This window comes from Eupeodes corollae, chromosome 1, assembly GCF_945859685.1.
Source record: "Eupeodes corollae chromosome 1, idEupCoro1.1, whole genome shotgun sequence".
In the NCBI taxonomy this organism is placed as follows: Eukaryota; Metazoa; Arthropoda; class Insecta; order Diptera; family Syrphidae; genus Eupeodes; species Eupeodes corollae.
Window position 1 is genome coordinate 210,927,955 of NC_079147.1, and position 21,516 is coordinate 210,949,470.

Genomic DNA, 21,516 nt, shown 5'->3' on the forward strand with positions numbered 1-21,516 from the left:
TAAAGACTTTGTTGTTATCTTATAAAATACTCAAAACATGGGCGATATGTATCCATCCATCCCCTTATTTACCTTATAGACTAACGTAACTAATTAGAATGTACAAAAATCAATGAAAAACCACCCAACAAAGCAGAAAAGTTACGAAACTTTGTAATTTTGAATACGATGAATATCTATGTTAATTTGACCAGAGTAGAAATGGAACATTGGAGATGTTGAGATCTTGGTTTTGACTCTATGTTTATGTCTTTCATGATTCTTAACGAATTTTTCAAGGACTCTTAGAACATGTAAAACAAAATCAGATTTATTGGATAAGTTCCAAGGAAATTGTATTCAAAAATGCAAGACCAAACAAATTATAAACACAAATACACGCTCAAGATACAGAGATCATTCTATGCATTTAGTTATTATAATTAATTAAAAAACTTACCTTTTTTACACTTCGTGTCGTCGAAAAACCATCGCCCCGTCGGTAGTTGTCACCCTAAAAGTGTCATACAAAAACCCATATTAATATTAGTGAACAATTGAACAATGATCCGATAATACAACATTAGAATTACTCACTTGATGTGATCTTAGAGTACCAAAATTATCACGGCCACGATATGTTTCTCGATTATTAAAATTATCGGGTTGGAATTGGAAGAGTGTTTCGGAATTGGCTCCGTGGTGATGCATTGGTTTTCGAAGTGTGTTCTTCGGCGAGTGTTGAAGTTTATTCTGACTAGGCGCCTGAGGTAGAAGAACTGGTTCTGCATACGTCACTTCCTCAACTTGCGGAAGTAGTTTGGGTTCAGCTTGAATTCTACAATGAATCCTCGTATTGTAATGTTATGATGATGAAATACAATTTAAGATACAACAAAACAAAAAAAAAACACTTTTTCTTAACCAATTTCCTTACCTATTCACATTTTGACGCTGTTCGAAGTATTCATATTCTGTATCAGGATATGGAAGATTATCATCTTCATCCTTGTGACAACGTCGACCGCAAAAGTATCCTGTAAAGAATCCCACTAATAGGGAGAATATTGACCCGGCTAGTACGGCCATAACGAGCGTTTCAACGGTGTATTGGGCATTGATTATATCTGCAGAAATTTGTGGACCTTTAGTTTTGATTTGTTGTTGGCGCACAATGTACAACCAAAAACGACAAATTTTTTTTTGTTTTTTTTTTTTTTGATATAAAAGAAAAAAGAAAATAAAATATACACATCAATTTTACAACACACCAAAACATTTATGAAATTAAATAAATATACATAAAATCGAATATTTGAAATAAAAATGGTTTAAGATGATTTTTGATTCATCTCTTTTTGATTTTATTAATTTTTCTTTTATTTTACTGGTGCTGACACTTTGGGATTTGAGGAAAGATGCACATGCAAGTGTTTGTTTAATAGAATGCTTTGTTTAACACGATTTCAAAATTAAAACAAAAATAATTAACTTAATAGACTGAAATAAATATTTGTACTTATTTGGGTCAGACTAAAAATAATGTGTATAAAATAAAGGAGCAAGGATTTTAAAATATTTAATGGAAAAGATCTTTCTCTGACCCCTCTAGATAAACTTAGAAAACAAATAGCTGCAAGCTTTGCTATTCGTATCGAAGCATCATCCCAGTCGACTAATAACAGAATTGGCTACTCCATAATTCTTAATTTTTTAGAATCATTTCCAAAGCTCACACCAACCGCGAAGTACAGTTCTACAGGAATTTTTAAATTTCTATACCATCCTGATCTTTCTGGGAGGATAGACTAGTTAATTGATGGAGGCGTCTACTCTGAACGGCTAAAAGTAAGTCTCTATTCCAGGCGGAACTTTTGGTGATAAAAGAAGTCTTGTCCTGTCTGAGAGAACACATTTGATATCGGACCGCTATTAAATCTTTGCCTCTACGAACTCTATCACAGTCCATTACAGTCAATCGTTTCTTATGGATATGGCACGCAAATTTAATATTCAAGTTTGCTGGGGGCTCTGCCATGGAGACATTCCAGGAAACTGTAAGGCAGATGAACTCGGCAAAATGGTACAACATTACTTGTATACAAATCGGTACATATAAGGTTTTGTGCTAAAACAGGATGGTATAAAGAAAACAAACATCAGTTGGTATAACTTAACCCCCTGCCAGGATACGGAGATTAAGAGCGCTCAAGGTGATTGATATCTCTAAAGAGATTGCGTGTAAGAGCTAATTTCTGTCATAATCGGACACTTCCTAATAGGATAGGCCTCCATGCTGCTTTTGTACTAGCTGTAAAGAAGTAGAAGAGGAGGATAGAATTCTTCATCTCCTCTGTGCCTCTTTAGCACCAAAACGTAGGTTCCATCATCTAGGAGAATTATTTTACAATGATCTGAATGATCTTTTACGTTTTGACGTTTCGTACGGAACTCTAATTGCTATCATTGAGCTTAGAAGAAAACCTCAAGAGTCATATGGTATCGCAATGGGCCAACAACTGGCATTGGTGTATTTTACTCCATCCCGGACAGTCACTTTAACCTTACCTAAGAATTATTACTTTTACTTTATTTAAATTATGAGTAAATATTAACTGTCAATCAGAACTAAATTATGAAAGTGAGAGTAAGAAGTTCGCTTTGGAATGGGGTTTGACATGTAAACGAAAGCAGCTTTTCAAGAGAGGATTAGATATAATTCTAAAACAAATTTTATATCGAATTCACTCAGAGAATGGAAAAAAGCTGAAAAAGCTAAATTGAATCTGCATTGAATTTATAAATTGATTTAAAATCCTTTAGATATGAAATAGAATCTATTTAATTTAATGTGACAATAAATTATTTTAAGTATTAACTTGCAGTTAATCAGAATTAAGATGACTCAGATTTTATTTATTTATAATTCGTTAAATACAAACGTTAACAATTCTTAATATATACTTAAAATCTAAACTAGACTGTTGAAAAATATTAATTTGCAATTTATACTTTTTATATTATCATTTGGTGAATTAATACAAGAGTGAAATTTATTAAAAATTTCAACTAATTGATTTAAGGGGCTATGTACACCATAGTTCGATCTGCTAAAATAATTATTCAATGGTTTCTGGAGTCTTATACTTGAACGACTAAAACTAAAGTTTAAGCAAGAACTGATGGTGATGAAATTTGTCCGTACATCCTTTGATTTGTCAAAGAGGGAAGATTTATGAGAGAAAGTCTTTGTGAATAAGGCGGTAATGTATAAATATCATGAAACCACGGAAAGGATCGTAGACAACGCAAAAATCTTTTCTGATTGGCTTCGAGTCTTAAAGTATCTTAAAGTTCTTTAAAGGAATTGGTCAGATTTTATTTTTGATGTTGATTAATTTTTTGAGATTGCATTAGATTTGCAGGTAATTGCAATGTGTAAGTTAATGTTACTAACTTCTAGGCAAAGTCCGGTGATCGACATTGGAGTATTACATGTCTTGCGATTACTATAATTTGGCGTCAACAAAATTAAGGACTAAATCACAAGGCTTTTAAATTAATACAAATCAAAAACAAAATGAGAGCTCATGTCACCTTAAAGAATATTTTAGAGCTATAAAAGACAGAACCAAGCCATTTGATGTAATTTTTTTTTTTTGAGTTAATATTAATTTCATAAGGCTTACAGAAGTTTTCAAAATATCAAAATTAGGCTGGTCGACATTAAAAGTTATCATTTACAGAGCGTCTACAAAAGTAAATTTTAATAACAGTTGCACGTACATAAAGCTCATTTTTATTTTAAAGTTTTATAAATTCTCTTGTAACAAACTGAAAAGGTACGATTATGAATAAAATGGAAAACAAAATACTTTTTACTCTTCAACTTTGCACTTTTAGTTTGCAAGTTACGTTTCATCAAACTCAAATTTGCAAGAGTAAATTATTGGATTGCAAAGTTTTCCTTTTTAGCAAAATACGTTCCAGCAAGCTCTATTTTGAAAAGTGAAAAGTTTTGTTAATTTCCAAAGCTTTTGTTCTTTGCGTTTCGCCAAAAACTAAACTTTGCAAATCATATTTAGAATTTTGAAAAGTTGTCGGAAACTTATAAAAAATATATGAACCGCTTTGAAAATGACAACGGACACAGGCTTTTTTAATTTTGATGAATTTACCAAGGAACATGAATTTTGAAGCTGTTGTAAATAAAACAGAGACATTTAAAAATAGTGACCAAAGAGTAGTGAAACTAAGAATGAACTTCGATATCGGAAATGATGAGCTTCCAATTAACGAAAAGTGCTATGAAATTTGTGTTGTCTATAATTGGAATAAATTACATTGCAATGGCCAAAGTGAAATGTGTTTAAGTCTTTTGCAACAACTGTTGCGTACACTACAATGAGCTTGGAATGAAGCCTTATATCACGGTGTTGTATCTATGGACGGAATAAGCAAAGAAACCGTCAGCAGTGTAGTTCATTAAGTGTCGAATGCTATCCTGGATGAATTACCTTTTTAATTTTTACAACCTCCAAACGAATACCTTTTTATTACTTTGTTTTTGATCGACTTATTTTGCATTATTACGGAAATAAGATACATGAAAATGTCATCTTAAAAAACACAATAGGTCCTTGCTCTGTTTCATTCCTAAGGCTAAATTATTGGTTAGCCATTTATTATAACAACTTATTCAAGTACTTCGATCTCATTTAATCCTAAAGATCATTAAAAATGAATTGAAACACATATCCGAGGTCATACAATGTTATCACGTTGAAATTCATACATAAATCAAATGAAACGTTAAAGAAAATGTCTTTATTTTTTATCAAAGTTTTTTTGAAATAATTAAAATCTTCAAGATTCCAAAGAAAAATCAAAGTCGATAATATAAAGAAAAGGAAAAAATTAAACAAAAAAAAAAACAACAACAAAAACGTTGAAATGTGCTTCATCAATCATCGAGTGTGTGTGTGTAAGTTATACAGACAAAAAAGACTGTGCTTTACGTTACGAATTCCAACTATCTACCAGGTGCATAATCCATCAAAGACAAAATTAAAAATAAAAGCTGGTTGAGAAGGTAAAATATGGAATGGCAGAGAACGAGAGAGAGAATAATAGAGAGAGAGAGAGGAGAGAATCACGACGTTACCTTCAAAGTCTTTGTCCTGCATTATATTGATGATTTCTTGATCCTTTCCAGCACGTCGAGAATCCAATAAATCCATATCGTCCCTGTAGCCTTTCTGCTCTCCGACATTTGCGTCCTTCGATGAAATTTTACCTGTGAAAAATGTTTAAAAGAAAGATTTTTGTATTTTCTTTTTTTTTGAAAACCCATGTTCACATGTGAATGGATTTTTCAACTTTTTGCAACCAAATGGACCCTCACAAGTTATTGATATACATATCTATGTCTAGTTGTGGTGGTATAAGCTGAGCAGACTTTTAAAGGATATTAGCTTCACACAATACACATACCTGATGGACACGCCGCATGTTGCCCAGTTGCAACGTTTTGATAGAAATAATTTTCCTCCAGCCATCTGGGAGCGCCATGAGAACGACATTTGCCAGCAATTTTGTCCCATGCACAGTACGGATCCTGAAGTGCTACACATTCACTATAAAGTATCAAAACGAAGACAAAAAACAAAACGTAGATATTTTCTGTTAGATTGCATTCTAGGGTAAAAATGTGTTCTTTTTTTGTAACTTATAAACAAAGCATGTAGAACCAGGGAGAGACAGTGAGGGAGTGGGAGTTGGGTTTTAGGTTTAATCATTAGCGTTTGACTTTTACCTGCAACTGGTTATTTTATCATTGTTGCAACGGTGCAATTTAATTGCCAGTACTTGACTATCGGTGATAATTACAAGCTTTCCATCATCGTAGCTACCTTCCTTGGGTTGATCTGTAAAACAAACAAAAACACAAAATACAGTTGAATTTAAAAGTATACGAGTACAAATGTTCAAAGGCCATTAAGTAAATTTAATGTGTTCGTTTAAGTTTTGTTGGGCACTCCTGAGTGACTTGTTTACTTATATGTAGGTATGAACGGTACACATGCCTTTGCAAGCATAAGCTTGACAGCACTCTTTGAGATTCTTGGTGGATAATATAATAGTGTCATTCAATACTTTGCGATTGTACACGGTTTTGAACCGAATTAACATGTCACATTGCTTAAATTGTGGTTTACCAATAAAGTGTATGTACTGCAAAGGGACAGTTTCAGTACCGATTAAAAGGGGGGTGAGTATTTTCCAGGTGCTTTTCATATTCATTAATCTTTTCACTTTTCTTGTATGATAAGAATCACTTTAGTGTTCGTTGACCTTTTTGGGGTATACGTGATTTTGATTCTTTGTCCATGTCGCTGATTTTAAAGGAGGGTATTGTAATCAGCGAACAAATAAAATGGGTTCAAAGCTTCAGACAAAAAGTGATTCATAAAAAAAGGAATAGTGTAGGAGATAAAACAAAGCCCCGGGGAACACAGCTTTTATATTGTGGATATCAGATCCGAATCCGTCCAAACCTTAAATAAACGGTTTAAGTTAATTTCTTACCCAACAAAGAAGAGATTCATCGATACTAAATGCACGTATTTTCGATAAAAGAGCTTGATGTGAAACTCTATTAAATGCCTTTGAAATATCAAGTACTTTAATCTTAGTTTCTTCAAAACGATCATTCACTATCGGATCTATTGCTACGAAGACTATACTGCCGGTCATTAAGAAGTTTTTCTTCTTCATGATATTTCCTTATCCGAAAGTGTATCAGCGTTTCCATGACCTTGGAAAGAAGGGACATAGGTGCATCATGGATGCACATGGTAGGTTCTTTCCATTTCTTATAAAATAAGCTAAAAATACATCATACACATATCATAAAAATTTTGATAAGTACAAATCACACCGTTCATGTACTCCATGTAAAATTGAAAAGCTTTAACCTTTGTGTAAATGAAAATACAAATATTTTAAAAATATCGCCAACATTATTTACTGTACTTACCATATTGCATAGTACGAACAATTTCCAAGTTTCGAATCGGTTCACTTTTCGTTAGTACATCAATTTCCTCAATCACCACCGATGACACTTTTTTATTCGAATCAGCTGATTCTGCATTAACTGACTTAATTATTTTACCATGGTCTACGAATAAAAACAAAACAGAAAAATAAAGGAATTAATTTCAGTTAAAAGGAATTTGCACTTATAGTAAATATACTCGTACATGTACAACAGGGTTACACAATTAAATTTAAATGTAAATCGTTAACAACTCAAAAGCAAAAGATTTAAACAAAATTATTATATCCGTCGTCGTCTTACCCGTTCCAACAAATATCACATCGTATGTTTTGCCTCCGGGAGTTTTAATCTGGGCATCCACAGCTATTTGTGTAAAACGATAGCTATATAAATGTGTGCAGAGAGGGGGAAGAGAAAAAAATAATAATAAATATATATGTATATACAAAACATCAAAAGAAGTCGAGAAAAATATAAAAGAATTCATGGTAAAATGTAAATTGAATAATTAAAGTCATCACCCAAACTACGACTATGACATGTCATATGGATGCATAACTTCTGATGCTTTATGTACATAGATATAGCATCTACATTGGAAAGTCAGCGACTGATTCGACTACCTATGTGTATGAGTACGAGTACTGCCAATTCTGATTTTTGCAGCAGAACATGTTTATTATATTACCAAAAGGTATGGAAGTCAAATATGGCTAACTAATTGCATTGGCCGGAAACAGAAGTGAATGGTTTTATTTATACCTGCCTGGATTTCGATACCAAAAATATTATGTTGCATGAAGTGTACGTTCATGTACAAATTTAAAAATCCAACACTTTAAATTTTAAAGGCGGTAGTCATTTACGCCTTTCGAAATGTAAAACATTTTGTACACTTTCAAATTTATATGAAATGAAATGACTTAAGTTACTTCACAAGGGCCGATATGTTATCATCAGGTTTTAGTGCTTAGTTCCATTAGGTACTATTTATTTTTAGAAAATATTGCCTTAGCTCTACAAGAGTACGTTACATGATCTACATCAATCGTACTTATCGAGCGAAAGCTACTAAATCAATAATTTTGGATATTTTAAACTTAAAAATAAAAAAGAAAACAATTTACATTTATTTTTTCGTTTATTTAATTAACTTGAGTAAGTATTTTATTTAAACCAAAAATCATAGTCTATGATTCTATCTTTTTAAAAAACTTACATTGTACTCGTTCTAACCAAAATCGGTTGCCCAAAGAATGCTGGAACGTTCTCGTCCATAAGTGAATGGGTTTTTATAAAATTCAATGTTAAGTCTGGAAGGGTACGTGAGTCGTTATGACATGAGCCTGGTCGAGGATCTGGCACCTAAATGGAAACAAAAATAAAATATTACAGCTTATTTTTCAAGAAACAAAAAAAAACTTTAAATCAAACAATCAATGGTCCCATTGGGACATACGAACTTTTCCTTAGAAAAAAATCAAGACCACTACTTTCACAGTTAACTTATGTTAAATAACTTAAAATTCTGCGGGTCCAATCTGTTTTTGATTAACACAAAGGAATCAATGACCTGAGACGTTTAAAGTCAAAATCATTTATTCCTGGTTAATATCTTCAATTTATATATTGAGTTGAAACATTGTAAACCAACTGGACCCTTAATAGTTATACTGCTCTAGTAGATCACATTAATATGAGACAGTTAACAAGTTTTTTTTTTCAAACATACCTTTGCACTGTTAACAGGAAGCCAATTGGAGTTAATACCAGTTTGTTCTTTAAAGTTGCCCTCAAATGTATCTGCGATGTCCTGAAATGCATTAGAATTAAGAAATTATTAGCACCACTTTGAAATAAATTCATAGCTTCGGGTTCAGACCAAGAGTATTATTTCTTTGGTATGGTTTAAACTATTATTAAAACGTGTATATTATTAAATATTTTTCGTTTCTACTTAAAATACAAATTTAAAATTAAAACAAACAAAAAGGCAAAACACTTAATAAATTAAATATAATTTACCTGCAAGTTAAAAGCACACACTGCTGATCCTGGTATGGAGTTAATTGGCGTATTAAAAACTCCATATATAAGTTTGGAATTGGAATGCCCATAACTTCCTTCCACAAGATTACTTGCTGACTCTGTAAAATTATGGTTTTAATAAATAAATTATCATATAAATAAATATAAACTAAAAATTCTTTTCTTTTCCGACAGGAAATATATTCGTCTATCAAATATTAATTCAGAAATAACAATTATTCGAAATTGAAACGCAATACAAAACAAACAGAATGGAATTGTGATTGTTAATTTTTTTTTGAAAACAAAAAGTTATAACTAAGTTATTAAGCGTTGGACTGTCAAGCCAGAGGTCTTGAGTTCAACCTCTGCTTGTGCCTTCTAAAGTTTTTTTTTGTCACGAGTACTGCCTCCTGCGAGGAATTGACAAATCCTCCAAGAGTAATTCTTATCATGAAAAGAGCTTTCTCAAATTGGCCGTTCGGATTCGTCATAAAACTGAAGGACCCCTCCATTCCTGACTTGCACACAGGAATAGTGGAGAGTTGTAAGTCACTAGGTCCGACTTCTCAAAGGATTACTTTGCTACCCAATTTATTTTATTTTTTATTACTTATTTTATTATTTATTAGCAAAAACAAATTAAATTAAGAAAATTAGTCTGTTTTTGTAATGCTTGTAAGTAACATGTAGTGTGTTCACGTCGGTCTCAATACCTAAGAAATAGTTTTATTGAACTAAAATGAAAATTCTCCTCTTTCACTTGAAATTTCAAATGGAAGGTTCACTGAGAGTAAACAAAATTAAATGAACTTCCTATCAGCTAATTATTTTCCTTCAGTACCATTAATACAATTTTTACATTTAACTTTAAATAAAACAAAATTTCTTTCAGTTTAAGTTATTTTTTTTTAAATGCGTGGAAATTTAGTCATGCAGAAATAAGGACTCTGATAAGCTTTTTTAATATCATTTATAACCCAGAGAACAATTTTATTAATCTCTCAGTAATTTAAAGCGGTATTATTCCGGAGACATTTATGTAAGCCCAGCCTGCCTATCGCGCGAAGCATTCCCACAACATTTTCAAATGAAGAAAAATTATGACCCTTCATTTCTAATTGCCACATCAATAAACAAAAAGCTTAAAACAAAAACAAAACAAAAAACTTAATACATAGTACAAAGTAAATCCTTAAATTGATATTTAAATGTTTTAATAAGATTACTTACGAATTTCATTGAAATAAAAAGGATAATCCCCTGGAATTGAACAATTCAGTCTAGATTTAAGAAAAGATGTCCATCGATTACGAAAACGATGAGGACCTCCTTTATCCCATTTACATACTCTTGCCACACGAGAATATACAGCCTGCACAAAAACAAAAACGACAACAACACAAATGATATATTTACGAAGAAGGAAGTTGCTGTAAAGTGTTTAAATTGAGAGAAATTAGATTTTTGTTTACCTTCCCGCAGTTAATATATTCTACAGCTGTTTCTCGAAAGAAGAAATACACAAAATCACCCTGTGTAAATGAACTTACAAAGTTTGGTGCTGCAAAAGTAATTTTCAGAATTAATGACAAACAAATAAAACAATATAGTATATTGAAATTAATACTCATACCATTTAAACTTAGGCTATCATATTGTTCAGTCTGGAGTGGTTCGCGGTAGATAATAGGATCACTACCACTAAAGTCGGCCACTGTACCCGTGTACAATTCATTATCTAGAAATATATATTAAAATTTGTTAATGCAATGAAAAAGCGAATTTAATTAATTTATTATTTATGAAATATATATGTATCTAAAAAAATGAACATGCTTTGTAAAATAAACAACTATGTTAAAAGCCTCTTGTTCTGCAGTTGACAACTTAGCGATTGAAACATAATTGTTTATTATTTATTTATTTACATATTTTTCTTTAAATATATTGAAACGAACCAATTAACACATATAATCATAAATATTATAGTTATTGTTGTTTTTTTTTCTTTTAATTTTAATTTCAAATTCAAAAACACAAACCTGCAAAAACTGATGTTGAATTGTGTTTTGGGTCATATGGACAAACTGCCTGTCCACTTTTCGTTGCCTCGAGGGAGTAATTGTTTGCGTTGATGACATACGATGTGCATTCGGGTCGAAATGAGTTTGTACCGCAAACAAGTAATCTTCCGGGCGATGTAACCACCAATATTCGAATATAGTTTTGGCAGGCCTCCTGTAATGCAGATTTAAAACACACACATATATAGAATATTAGAAAAGTGTTACGAGGTTAGAGTAAGTCTATTTTTAGATGAAAACATTTATGCAACCTTAAAAAAATTAAGAGCAATGAAATTAGAAAAAAAATAAAGATTTATTCATCGTTTACAAATTCACAGGGTTGTTGGTATTATTTACAAAAACCTAGTTAATGAAAATGTATTCTTATTCTAGTTCTCTTACAATAGTTTTGGTAATGAATTGAAGGGGTTGGATTTAAGAAGAACTATACTTAACATGTATCATTATCACGTATATTATGTTAATAGGACGGTTAATTCAGGAGCTGACAAATGCACCTCCCAATCACTATAATTTTTAGATATTTAGTAAGCAGTTTTAATTGAAGATTGCATTTTAAGGACAATAGAGAGAAGTTGAAATAGAGTACATGTATGTAAAAATAATAGAAATTATGACAAAACTAGCAAAAATTCTTAACTTCATCTCCGAGTATGTGCGATCGAATTTAGAGTTTCTTTATCGTCTGTTAAGAAAGACACATTTGATCAGACCAAATGGAAAGGAATATGACAGAAAATCAAGGAACAAGGAAAGTTTGTTCCCAAAATACACAGAGATGGTATAGTTGAGGATTTTGGTGGAACAACTGTGTATTTTTCCTAGGTCTGGGTTGAACTTAAAAAACACTGCACGGCCAAAGACAAGTATTAAGATTAAAAATAAAATAAATTGATGGTACTTTTCAAGACATGTATCAAGGTGGTTAATTCTTTATTAAAAGATGCGATTATGCCACCTAACATAAATTTGTAACGACCATGTATTTATTTATTAAATAATTCTATTACATTAATAAAGTACTATTCTTAATTCGTTTCTATTATTTTTTTCAGTGCAAATTAGTGGGAAATACTTCCGAGATTTTTTATAATTATTTCCTTTTGTTTAAGTTTAACAATTTGATAAAATATTGTTTCTTAAGAATGGAGAGTTGATTGATATTTTTTAAAATTTTGTTATAGTCTTCTCAATATACTTTTAATTGCAACAGAATTTGCACGCTTCAATAGTTTCTATTATTTTGTCCATCACTGTATATGCTTTTTATTTAGTTTAGAAGTTTTTAGATAATTATACGGTCATTCCAGATGGATTTTGCTCTTAATGGTTTGTAATTAGGAGTTACTTTATTTGGAACAAGCTGATACGAGCTGACGTTGAGAGAGCTTCCTATTTCCAAGTTTTTATTAGAGGTATTTTGTGATTTGAAATATATTTTTTTTAATTTTCCAATGAAAGCTCAAAAACAAACCTGAAAGAAATAACTTGTTTTTGTATTGGGGTATAGAACTATTTCTTTCAAACTAGAAAAACTAAAATTTCAAAGTATTGTATAATAACTTGAAACGAAAAATAACACCGATTAAAAAGATCAAGATTATTTTTGTATTGTGGTTTACACAACCATTTTTCAAGGCAATTTGTTGTCCTGTATTGAAATCTGACCTCATAATGTTTGTATTAGATGAAGTTTTGTTAAATATACCTTTATGAAAATGCAAACAAAAATACATAATACGCGCACAGGTTTAAAGGCTATGATAAAACACAATTTAGTTCTCAAAAAAGATTGTACATCTTTTTCAGGAAGTGCAAATTCTTATCTTATGGATACAGTTTAAATCATTTAGTATCTCATTTAGTCTTCGTAATTTCTCATTAGTTATGAGATAAGTTAGAAGAAGTTTTGAAAAAACCTTGAATTTAATTCCTTTATGGTTTTAAATAGTTTGTTTAAAGTTAATGTTAAGTGCTGATTCTGAACGAATCTCCGATTTGGGCTTTACCTGTTTTCACAATTATTTTTGTTTCAAAAACTTGATTTTGGAATCTTAAGTCTACAAATTCGTAATACACAAATTTAAATAAAATTATGAACTTGATCAACTCAAAAAGCCGAATGTAAGGATTTTCGAAATATAAACAAATTTGTATCTCAAAAGCCAGACTTGATAGAGGGATTCTAAAATCGGCTTCGAACTAAAATTATTAAAAAGTATAATTTGATTAATAACCTATTTGACTAGTGTAATAATTTATGTAAAAAGGTTTTGAGCGGATTCGAAGAGATCAAGCAAATTAGTTCTTTCTTTTAATACAAATTGACTATACTTACATCATCTTTTCCTTTCATGACGCACATCTTAACGTCGTTTTCTGGAGAAGACCAAAGAAGCCTTTGTTGTTCTGTTAAATCGTGTATGCTCAAATTATACACAACATTCCTTAAAAAAGCACAAACAAAATAAAGTTAAGTAAGATTTATAAGCATAAAAGTTGAATAAAAAGTTTTAATCGATTTTCTTACCTCGCACCCACAAGTAAACTATTTCCATCTTTTGTTACAAGTTTAAAGTGATCTAAAACGGTGTCATTTCCAAGAAACTTAAGCACGTCTTCTGGACCTGAAAAAAAATAAGCAAAAATAAAAGAATTAAAATACCATACACTTTGTATTAATGTAAAATTATAAAAGTTTTGTATTATAACTTTATTCAAAGCACCTTTAAAAAGAGCCTCATTCATAAAACCTCAAACCGTTTATACACAATGCGCCAATATAAAAGCTTTACTTTCTAGATAAAGCAACCTTTCAATCACCCTATTATTTCCACTTTATGTTCGAAAATTTCAGGAATATGAGTTTCATAAACTCTATTTATAACCAAACCTATTCTATCCGAAGTTATTAAATAACAATTAAATTTTGAAAAAAAAAAAAGAAATACAATTTAGATAGACAATCACAAGTTCAATAATTGATATCCACTTTGTGATGGTTTTACATTTGAGTTGGAAAAATTATTGTTTTCAATTAAGGACTCTTCACACTTTATACTCCTATTATATGAATGTATTGTACTGTACATTGTACCTATAGGGAAATCAGTGGGAGATAGGCGAGCATTCAAAAAGTCCAGAGAACAAAAAAGGTTCCGGTGTTTGGTTTATCACCTGCTGTTAATGCCCAAAGCCAATTGGACTGGATTGGATGCATATACCTTATACCCATCCACCCACCTACCATTCTCAAAAAACAAATCAAGAAGGATTCGAATTTTCACTTGTTTTAGCCTTGCTTGGCTCATGGTATGGTTTCTGTTCTCTGGTCTCTGGTCTGGGCATGGGATTGCAATCTCATCCACTTTGTTGGCTGTTTGACAGTGCGCGCATCCATTGTTGCCAATCCGAAAAATCAATTTTACTCTTCTCCGAATTCTCTCCTCTCTTCCTTTACCGTTACTAGGTTTTGTCTGTTGTTTTTCTATTTGTTTTCATTCTTCTGTTTTTTTTTTTTGTTCTTTTTCTGTTTCCGCTTCCTGGAGTTCCGACTCTGTTTGATCAATTCTGGCCCCAATGATTCATAATGGTCGAATTCACACATGCAATTGCACAGGAATAATGTCACCATTTCATATCTAAAAGATACTTCATATAGATTGACTATATGGGTTTTGACAATAAAAAAAAAGTTAAAGGCGGAAACGAAAAAGCTCTTCGAAGGGAATGTGGAAAACGAGATAAGCTGAAAGGGAATATCATTCATACCACAACTTTTCATATACCTTTACACACTTACAATATGAAGACTTGAAATCTTGCTTATTCCAGTTGTAAGGAATTTATTTTAAATTTTACATTTGCATTCCTAGCAACTCTTTTCTTTTAAAATAAAATAGGTGGGTGTACCTGCGTACAGTGGTTCATTTTGGGTGAAAGTTGTGAATAATATTTCTGGTGGAGTGGTTAGACTTGTTTTAAAAAATAAGGGTTTAGATTTTATTTACAGGTGAAAGATTAACCAAAGGCTTTTTTATTAAAATTATATCTATATGAAGAAATTCAAACAAAATTGATTGAATTTATTACCGATGAAAAAAACCAGACCAAGAGGTTTTATGATTACAACATTAGTTTTTAATGTTTTTGCATTCAAAACAATCAAACAAATCCACTGTGGGCCTTCAAATGGGAGTTAACTGATAGAAACATGGTGAAAAGCAAAATATTGATATTGACAACCATTCTAGGAATTGACTAGAAATTCATTCTTGTATCAAAATTTGTAGGCATATCAAGTGAGTGTATAATCAACAAGAAAAAATGTTCCCAATTTTTGTTGACAGTTATTCTTCCACTTCATGTCTCTCTCTTTTATAGGAAAGATTGACTGTTTAGAGTTACCACATCGACTTAACTCAAATTTTGTATTTGTTTGTTTTAAAGTATCTGCCAATTCTATTGTTTTTTCGTTTGACACGAGATTTATTTTGAACATTTGGTTGATTTAAGGATTGAAAGTAAAATCCGGGTTGTGTTTTTCTTGACTCCGATTACAGAGGGATGAAGGGTTGTTATCGGTAGTGCCTATCTTAAGCATCAGTGTTAAAAAGCTTCCCTTGGAATTATTTGGTATCGGGAAAAAATGCAACGGAAATTGGGTTTTCATAAGGCATGTACAGGCGACAAATGCGACTTGACGGTAAGGCAGTTTTAAGCATCTGATTGGCCAGCTGTTATAAAATTGCATTCCAATCAAGGCAACTTGAAATTGAGTCAATATATAAGCTGATTATGTTTTTTTCATTCAACTGAAAACTGAACTTTATAACTCTGCAATTTACTACTTTTGTCTAATTCGGGGTTCAAAGATTGCAGTTGATTCCAAACGATTCTCAACTAACGCCCATGTTCTGCATTTAACTTATTGTGAATATACTTTGCGAAAGTAAATTTGGGTGTTCCACAATTCATTATTTTGAATCTGATTTTCGAACATGCAAATGGATGTTCTGTATTTCGGTTTGTTTAATTTTTGATCGCATTCAAATTACATTTTTTATTTCTGTAAATTGATCTTTGATAGCTAGAAATCGGGAGGTTGCAGAAAGTTTTTGAATTGAAGGAATCGATGTAGGTACTATAAAAGGTTCTATCTTTAGAAAATATAAAAAAGCGTCTTTGCTTAATCTAAAATTATAATGACAGCTTAAAAGGGGAAATTAAGAATTTAAGTTATTTATCGGAACAATGCTTCACAATTTTCACACACTTTGTGTTAATTCATCGTAGAATAATTTATCAAATGCTAGGCCGAATACATCCCTTTTCGACTTCTCTCCCATTCTCCTGGAGGATGTAGTTGAGGCCCTTCTATCGATAAAATCTAACGCTGTAGGACTCAATATGATGCACCCTAAGTTCATAAAAATTGTTCTCTCTACCTTGCTACCATTCATCACACTCCATTTTAAGAACACGTGAATTTCCTTCTCTATGGAAAAAAGCAAAGGTTATTCCTATACCAAAAAATTCCAAAGGAGATGAGTTTAGACCTATATCTATATTGCCTTTCTTGTCGAAAGTTTTTGAGAGAATACTTCAAGAGCAAATAAACGAGTTTCTAACACGGTTTAACTTATTGACCTCAAGACAATCCGGCTTTCGAAAGAAAAATAGCTGCTTGACTGCCTTGTTAAGTGTTTCTGAGGATATTAGAAAAGCAGTTGATATGGACAACGTTACTTTTCTAATTCTTCTCGATTTCTCTGAGGCCTTCGATATGGTAAATCACAACATTCTTTGCCTTAAGCTCTCAAATTATTTCAATTTTTCCTTTTTTGCAGTCGATCTATTGTTTTCTTATTTAACAGAACAGGCGGTTGAACATAATCAACAAAAATCGATCTTCTTACCTGTAGCGAATGGTGTTCCACAAGGGTCAATACTAGGCCCCTTGTTCTTTTCAATGTATGTGAACGAGTTGCCTAGTATTGTAAAAAGGGAAAATGCCATCATGTATGTCGACAAAGCTGTAAACCTCGGTGTTTTGTTCAATATGACCCTGACTTGGGAGGACTATATCAATAGAACAGTGAGTAAGTGTTATAGTGTCCTTGGTATGCTTTGGCCATCTCAATATTTAATTCCAATAAAAATCAGAGTTCTTTTAATAAAAACGTTGTTTCTGCCTTTATTAACTTAAGGTTGCGAAATTTTCTGCAAACTTGACTTCGAAGGCAAAAGAAAACTTAGTGTCGTCTTTAACTGTTCTGTTCGTTATGTTTATGGACTTAGACGTTTTGATCGAATATCCAATTACGTGATTCAATTTCTCGGAATTGTCATGTACCTTCACAGTACTTGCTTAATAAAAGAAGTTATATTGAGAGCTAAGATGATCTTTATTTAATGAGATGACTAACCAGACTGATCCTAACATAATTACATACTTAACCTATTACATGTATTCTTGTGATTCTTCTTATAGTACGGATCTAGGGGTTATGCATATAGCACAATATAATATATATAGACATAACAGGAATGACATTTACAAATTTTCTCGAATATCGAACTTTAACTTTTTTCTCTGATATTCTTGAAACCCGACAACCTGAATACCTTTATAATGAGATAAGATTCCTAAACTCAGATCGTTCCGCTCAAGTTTTGGTCCCGCGTTTTTGTTGTGCGACATCTGAACGCCAGTTTTTTGAAAACTCCTCACAAATGTTGAATTCGTTACCACGTGAAATAGAAGTTTAAATTGCGCAAAGAAATTAAAAATGAATTAAAACTGTACCTTAGCAATTAATTACAATTAAAACAATTAATAATACATTTTTTAAATTCATCTTTTTATAAAATTGTATAAATAACTTTCTTATTAATATTTTTGTTATTATTATTCTCTTTCTTTCTTTTTGTAATTTGATGTTTTAACATTTTAACTTATATTTATTGTGATACAAAATGCCGTAGCAGCTGTACACTTTAAAGCTTAATTATAAATAAGAATTTATGTTCTTACAATATTAGCTAAGCATGATTTATAAATACTATAATAAATCTGTGTCAGATAAATCCAATATATTTGATTTGTCTCGCAAAATTCGTCTTCTTATTTTTTCTCCTGAATTCTTATTCCTTTTTTCACTTAAAATTGTCAATAATATTTCATCCATCTTCCAAACAGCAAAAATTTTACTTCAGAAACAAAATAAAAATGGATAATCCTTCAGTTCTGACAGTTCGGAGCAATTTAGAAGTTTTCGAAATCGATCGAATTGAAGAACATGCAATTTCATTTCACGGAAAATTGAAAAGTGATTTCAATTCACTTTCGATCGAAATTCGAAACATGGGAGTAAGTTTTTCATTTGTATTGTATTAGTGCAAAAAAGGGTTAATTTGCCGAAAAATCTATATCTGCAGATTTGATCTTAAATCAAAAACAAATAAATTTATTTATTCTCGTGGAATGCAAAAATAAGGAAAATTTATTTTTGTCAGTTTTAGATTAAGAATAAATTGATTTATTTTAGATATTGAAAACCCAATGAAAAATGGAATCATAAACATTTTTTTCTCACATTTTTCGACAACAAAGTGAATTTTTTTTTATATTTTTAAGAATACAGAAATCTCGTAGATCTAAGAAATATAAACATGTAAAATTTTGGAATGATAGCTCAGCTCGCATGCAGCTGTTAATAATTTGTCAATATTCACGAACATTTGTTATTTACAGGGCAAATTTCGTGTAACACAAGAAACTAGTATAGTAAAGAAAGATATTTGTCTGTCTAATAAAGAAATTAATGAATAAAAATGATATCATTTTAGATTTATCAATTTTAGTGCATTCAATACTTTGCAAAACTTTAAAGTTAATTCATTTGTCGTCTGCTAACCTTTTCTAAATCAAAATGTTCAAACATTTTTGAAATGGCGTTCTTCTAAACTCCCATGTCAGTCCGTCAACTTGTGAAGTCTTGTTTTTTATTTCTTCTCAATTTATTTTTATTTCTAAAATAAGTTGTTAATTTTAAATTTGCTTTGTTTAAAATACTTTTTTCCAACCCCTTTGTGTATTGTTTTGAAATTTATATAGCGGTAACACTGTAATGCCTGATGTTTACAATATTGATAAATAACCACTTTCTTCAATATTATGGTTCTCTGTCTCTGAAGGTTACCGCATAAAATATATACCCCAAACCCAAAAGTTGAAAGAATTGGCATGAGTGTGCTTAATCGAGTTTTTCTGATTTTAATGCTCCACCGAACTCCACAAGGACTAGAAATATTATGTATGTATAGCCATCCTTTATATGTATGTATAAGCAAACTGTAAAAAATGTAGGTAATGTTTTATTTAAAGCAAGCAATACCTCTCGCATGTAGAGAAGGGTACCTATTTAGTGGAGGAGAGGTATAGCTTTAAGCTTTGTGTCTGAAGGCTATTGATTTTGTGTTTCACCCGATGATGATGATGGTAATGGTGGTGACGATGACGATGCATGGGCTGAATTTTCGTGCTCCTTTTCCCATATAAATAAGAGCATATCCACTTATATAAGTTACCTTCGGGACTATAAATTTGGAACCCCCGCACTTTATTCCCACAACCCTGAATTTCCATTGGTTGATGATGATGATGGGCTTAGTAGGTTGCTGTTTCTTTTTTAGTTCTGTTTTGTTCTGCTCTTTTCATATGAATATGAATATGAATATAACATGATACATGAATATGCGAGGGATGAAAAACTTTTCGATTTAAAATGGTGAAATCTCTTCAGTTGCCTTTTTCAAAAATTGCTTTATTTTGGAAAAATCTCTATGATGTTTTCATTTTGCAGAATAGCAATTTTAGAACAAACAGAGAAACATGCAAGAAAAAGAAGGCATAGAGGTTTTATTGGTGAATATCTGTATGTGAAGGGTTCTGGGTGGGTTGCTCGAGTTGTGGGTTTCTACCCCCTTTTTTGAACAAAAGCAAGAACTCTCTATTATTCGCTTTTGGTTTTTGTTTGTTTTTTTTTTTTTTTTTCATTTTGCATTCGTTTTTACTCTTCTGAAACGGAGTGGAATACAATTGCGATTTTGTGTGTTCTTCTTGTTCTCGTTTAGGGTAGAGAAAGAGGTTTTGCTAGCGCGTATAGTTTTATTCTATCTTTTATGTTTCGTGAAACCTTAATTGTTAAAATCATTGTTTTGTTGTACCTGTGTTTCTCTTTCGACTTTGAATAACCTTACAATAGTATATAGAAAGTTGTAAATTTCAGGACATGAATTTAGTTGCTTATCTCAAAAAGAAAAAACCTTTTAACTTTTAACCGTGGTGTTCATGAACTTAGAATAGATTTTGTGAATTAAAAGTCAAGTAGGTATAACAACTTATGTCATATTGGCAGGAAAAAAGAAAGGAAACAAAAGAAAGCATGTTCCATGACTTAACGCTAACGCTATGATATGGAGGTGTAACCTTTTGTGAGTTAATCGCGTTTCTCTGTAATTAATTCGTCACAAGTTCGCAAATGCGTGCGTTGGTGTAAGATTGCAGACATTTCTGCAACAATGGTTTGGAAACAAATCTTTAAAAAGTCGTTTTTAAACTATTAGATATGTGACATTTAAGGACTATGCACATGAGAGCGATAAACGACCGACCGACGAATGAATGAATGCAAAGTTTGTTTTTGAAAAATGTATAAACCTAAATTCTGTGAGAATTGTAAACAAAAGAGTAGACATTAAAATAATAAAACTATCTTTTTTCATTGCCAAAATTACAGAAATTTAAGATTCTAAGGAAATTTCAAACTGGTTCCACACTTCAAGGAATAAAATATTCGCACGCGTCTTAAGCAGTATTCACATGAGCGCGGCCAACGAACGCCGAATGAATTACAAAATGTGAGTTTATATACGTTGAAGACATATTTCCACACAAATTCTTAACACAACGATAGCAAAATAGTTTCTATTTGATTTATGATGCATACATTTACTTTTTAAGGAAACAAATTTATTCGTCGAGAAAAAAATTGAAGTTGATACGAACTGTCAAACTTTATTCGCGTTCCACATTATCCACACTCGCAACGAATAAAATAATCGAGCGTACTTAACCTAAACAAATCATTCTTGTTTTGGTCAGTTGTCAAAGTCAAACTTCATTCGCGAAGAATTAAAAACTCTCATGTGAAAGAAATGTCAAAATCGACGAATATTCGTTCGTTCGTTGGTCGTGCTCATGTGCATAGTGCTTTAATCTAAAAATTTCATTCTAGACTATGTTCTGCATCTGTTATGACGAATAAAAACAGGTCATGTGGAAGAAATGTC

The 21,516-nt window shown here is 31.4% G+C and overlaps 1 protein-coding gene across 7 annotated transcripts in view; it reads right to left on the bottom strand.

The window, feature by feature from the left end:
• Positions 1-21,516, bottom strand: part of LOC129939252 (semaphorin-1A) — an 88,167-nt gene that overhangs the window by 13,857 nt on the left and 52,794 nt on the right. For 5 of the 7 annotated variants that reach the window (XM_056047203.1, XM_056047204.1, XM_056047205.1 and 2 more), the window contains 17 exons: positions 13,691-13,787; positions 13,499-13,607; positions 11,116-11,311; positions 10,707-10,811; positions 10,546-10,634; positions 10,304-10,445; positions 9,068-9,189; positions 8,775-8,855; positions 8,262-8,407; positions 7,343-7,425; positions 7,019-7,162; positions 5,795-5,906; positions 5,473-5,615; positions 5,144-5,275; positions 917-1,124; positions 577-829; positions 440-493 (listed from right to left, as the gene is read on the bottom strand). In XM_056047203.1, the coding sequence (XP_055903178.1) occupies positions 440-493; positions 577-829; positions 917-1,124; positions 5,144-5,275; positions 5,473-5,615; positions 5,795-5,906; positions 7,019-7,162; positions 7,343-7,425; positions 8,262-8,407; positions 8,775-8,855; positions 9,068-9,189; positions 10,304-10,445; positions 10,546-10,634; positions 10,707-10,811; positions 11,116-11,311; positions 13,499-13,607; positions 13,691-13,787 (2,216 nt within the window). The remainder of the gene's footprint in view (positions 1-439; positions 494-576; positions 830-916; positions 1,125-5,143; positions 5,276-5,472; positions 5,616-5,794; positions 5,907-7,018; positions 7,163-7,342; positions 7,426-8,261; positions 8,408-8,774; positions 8,856-9,067; positions 9,190-10,303; positions 10,446-10,545; positions 10,635-10,706; positions 10,812-11,115; positions 11,312-13,498; positions 13,608-13,690; positions 13,788-21,516) is intronic. The other 2 variants (XM_056047208.1, XM_056047207.1) reach the window with 2 other exon arrangements.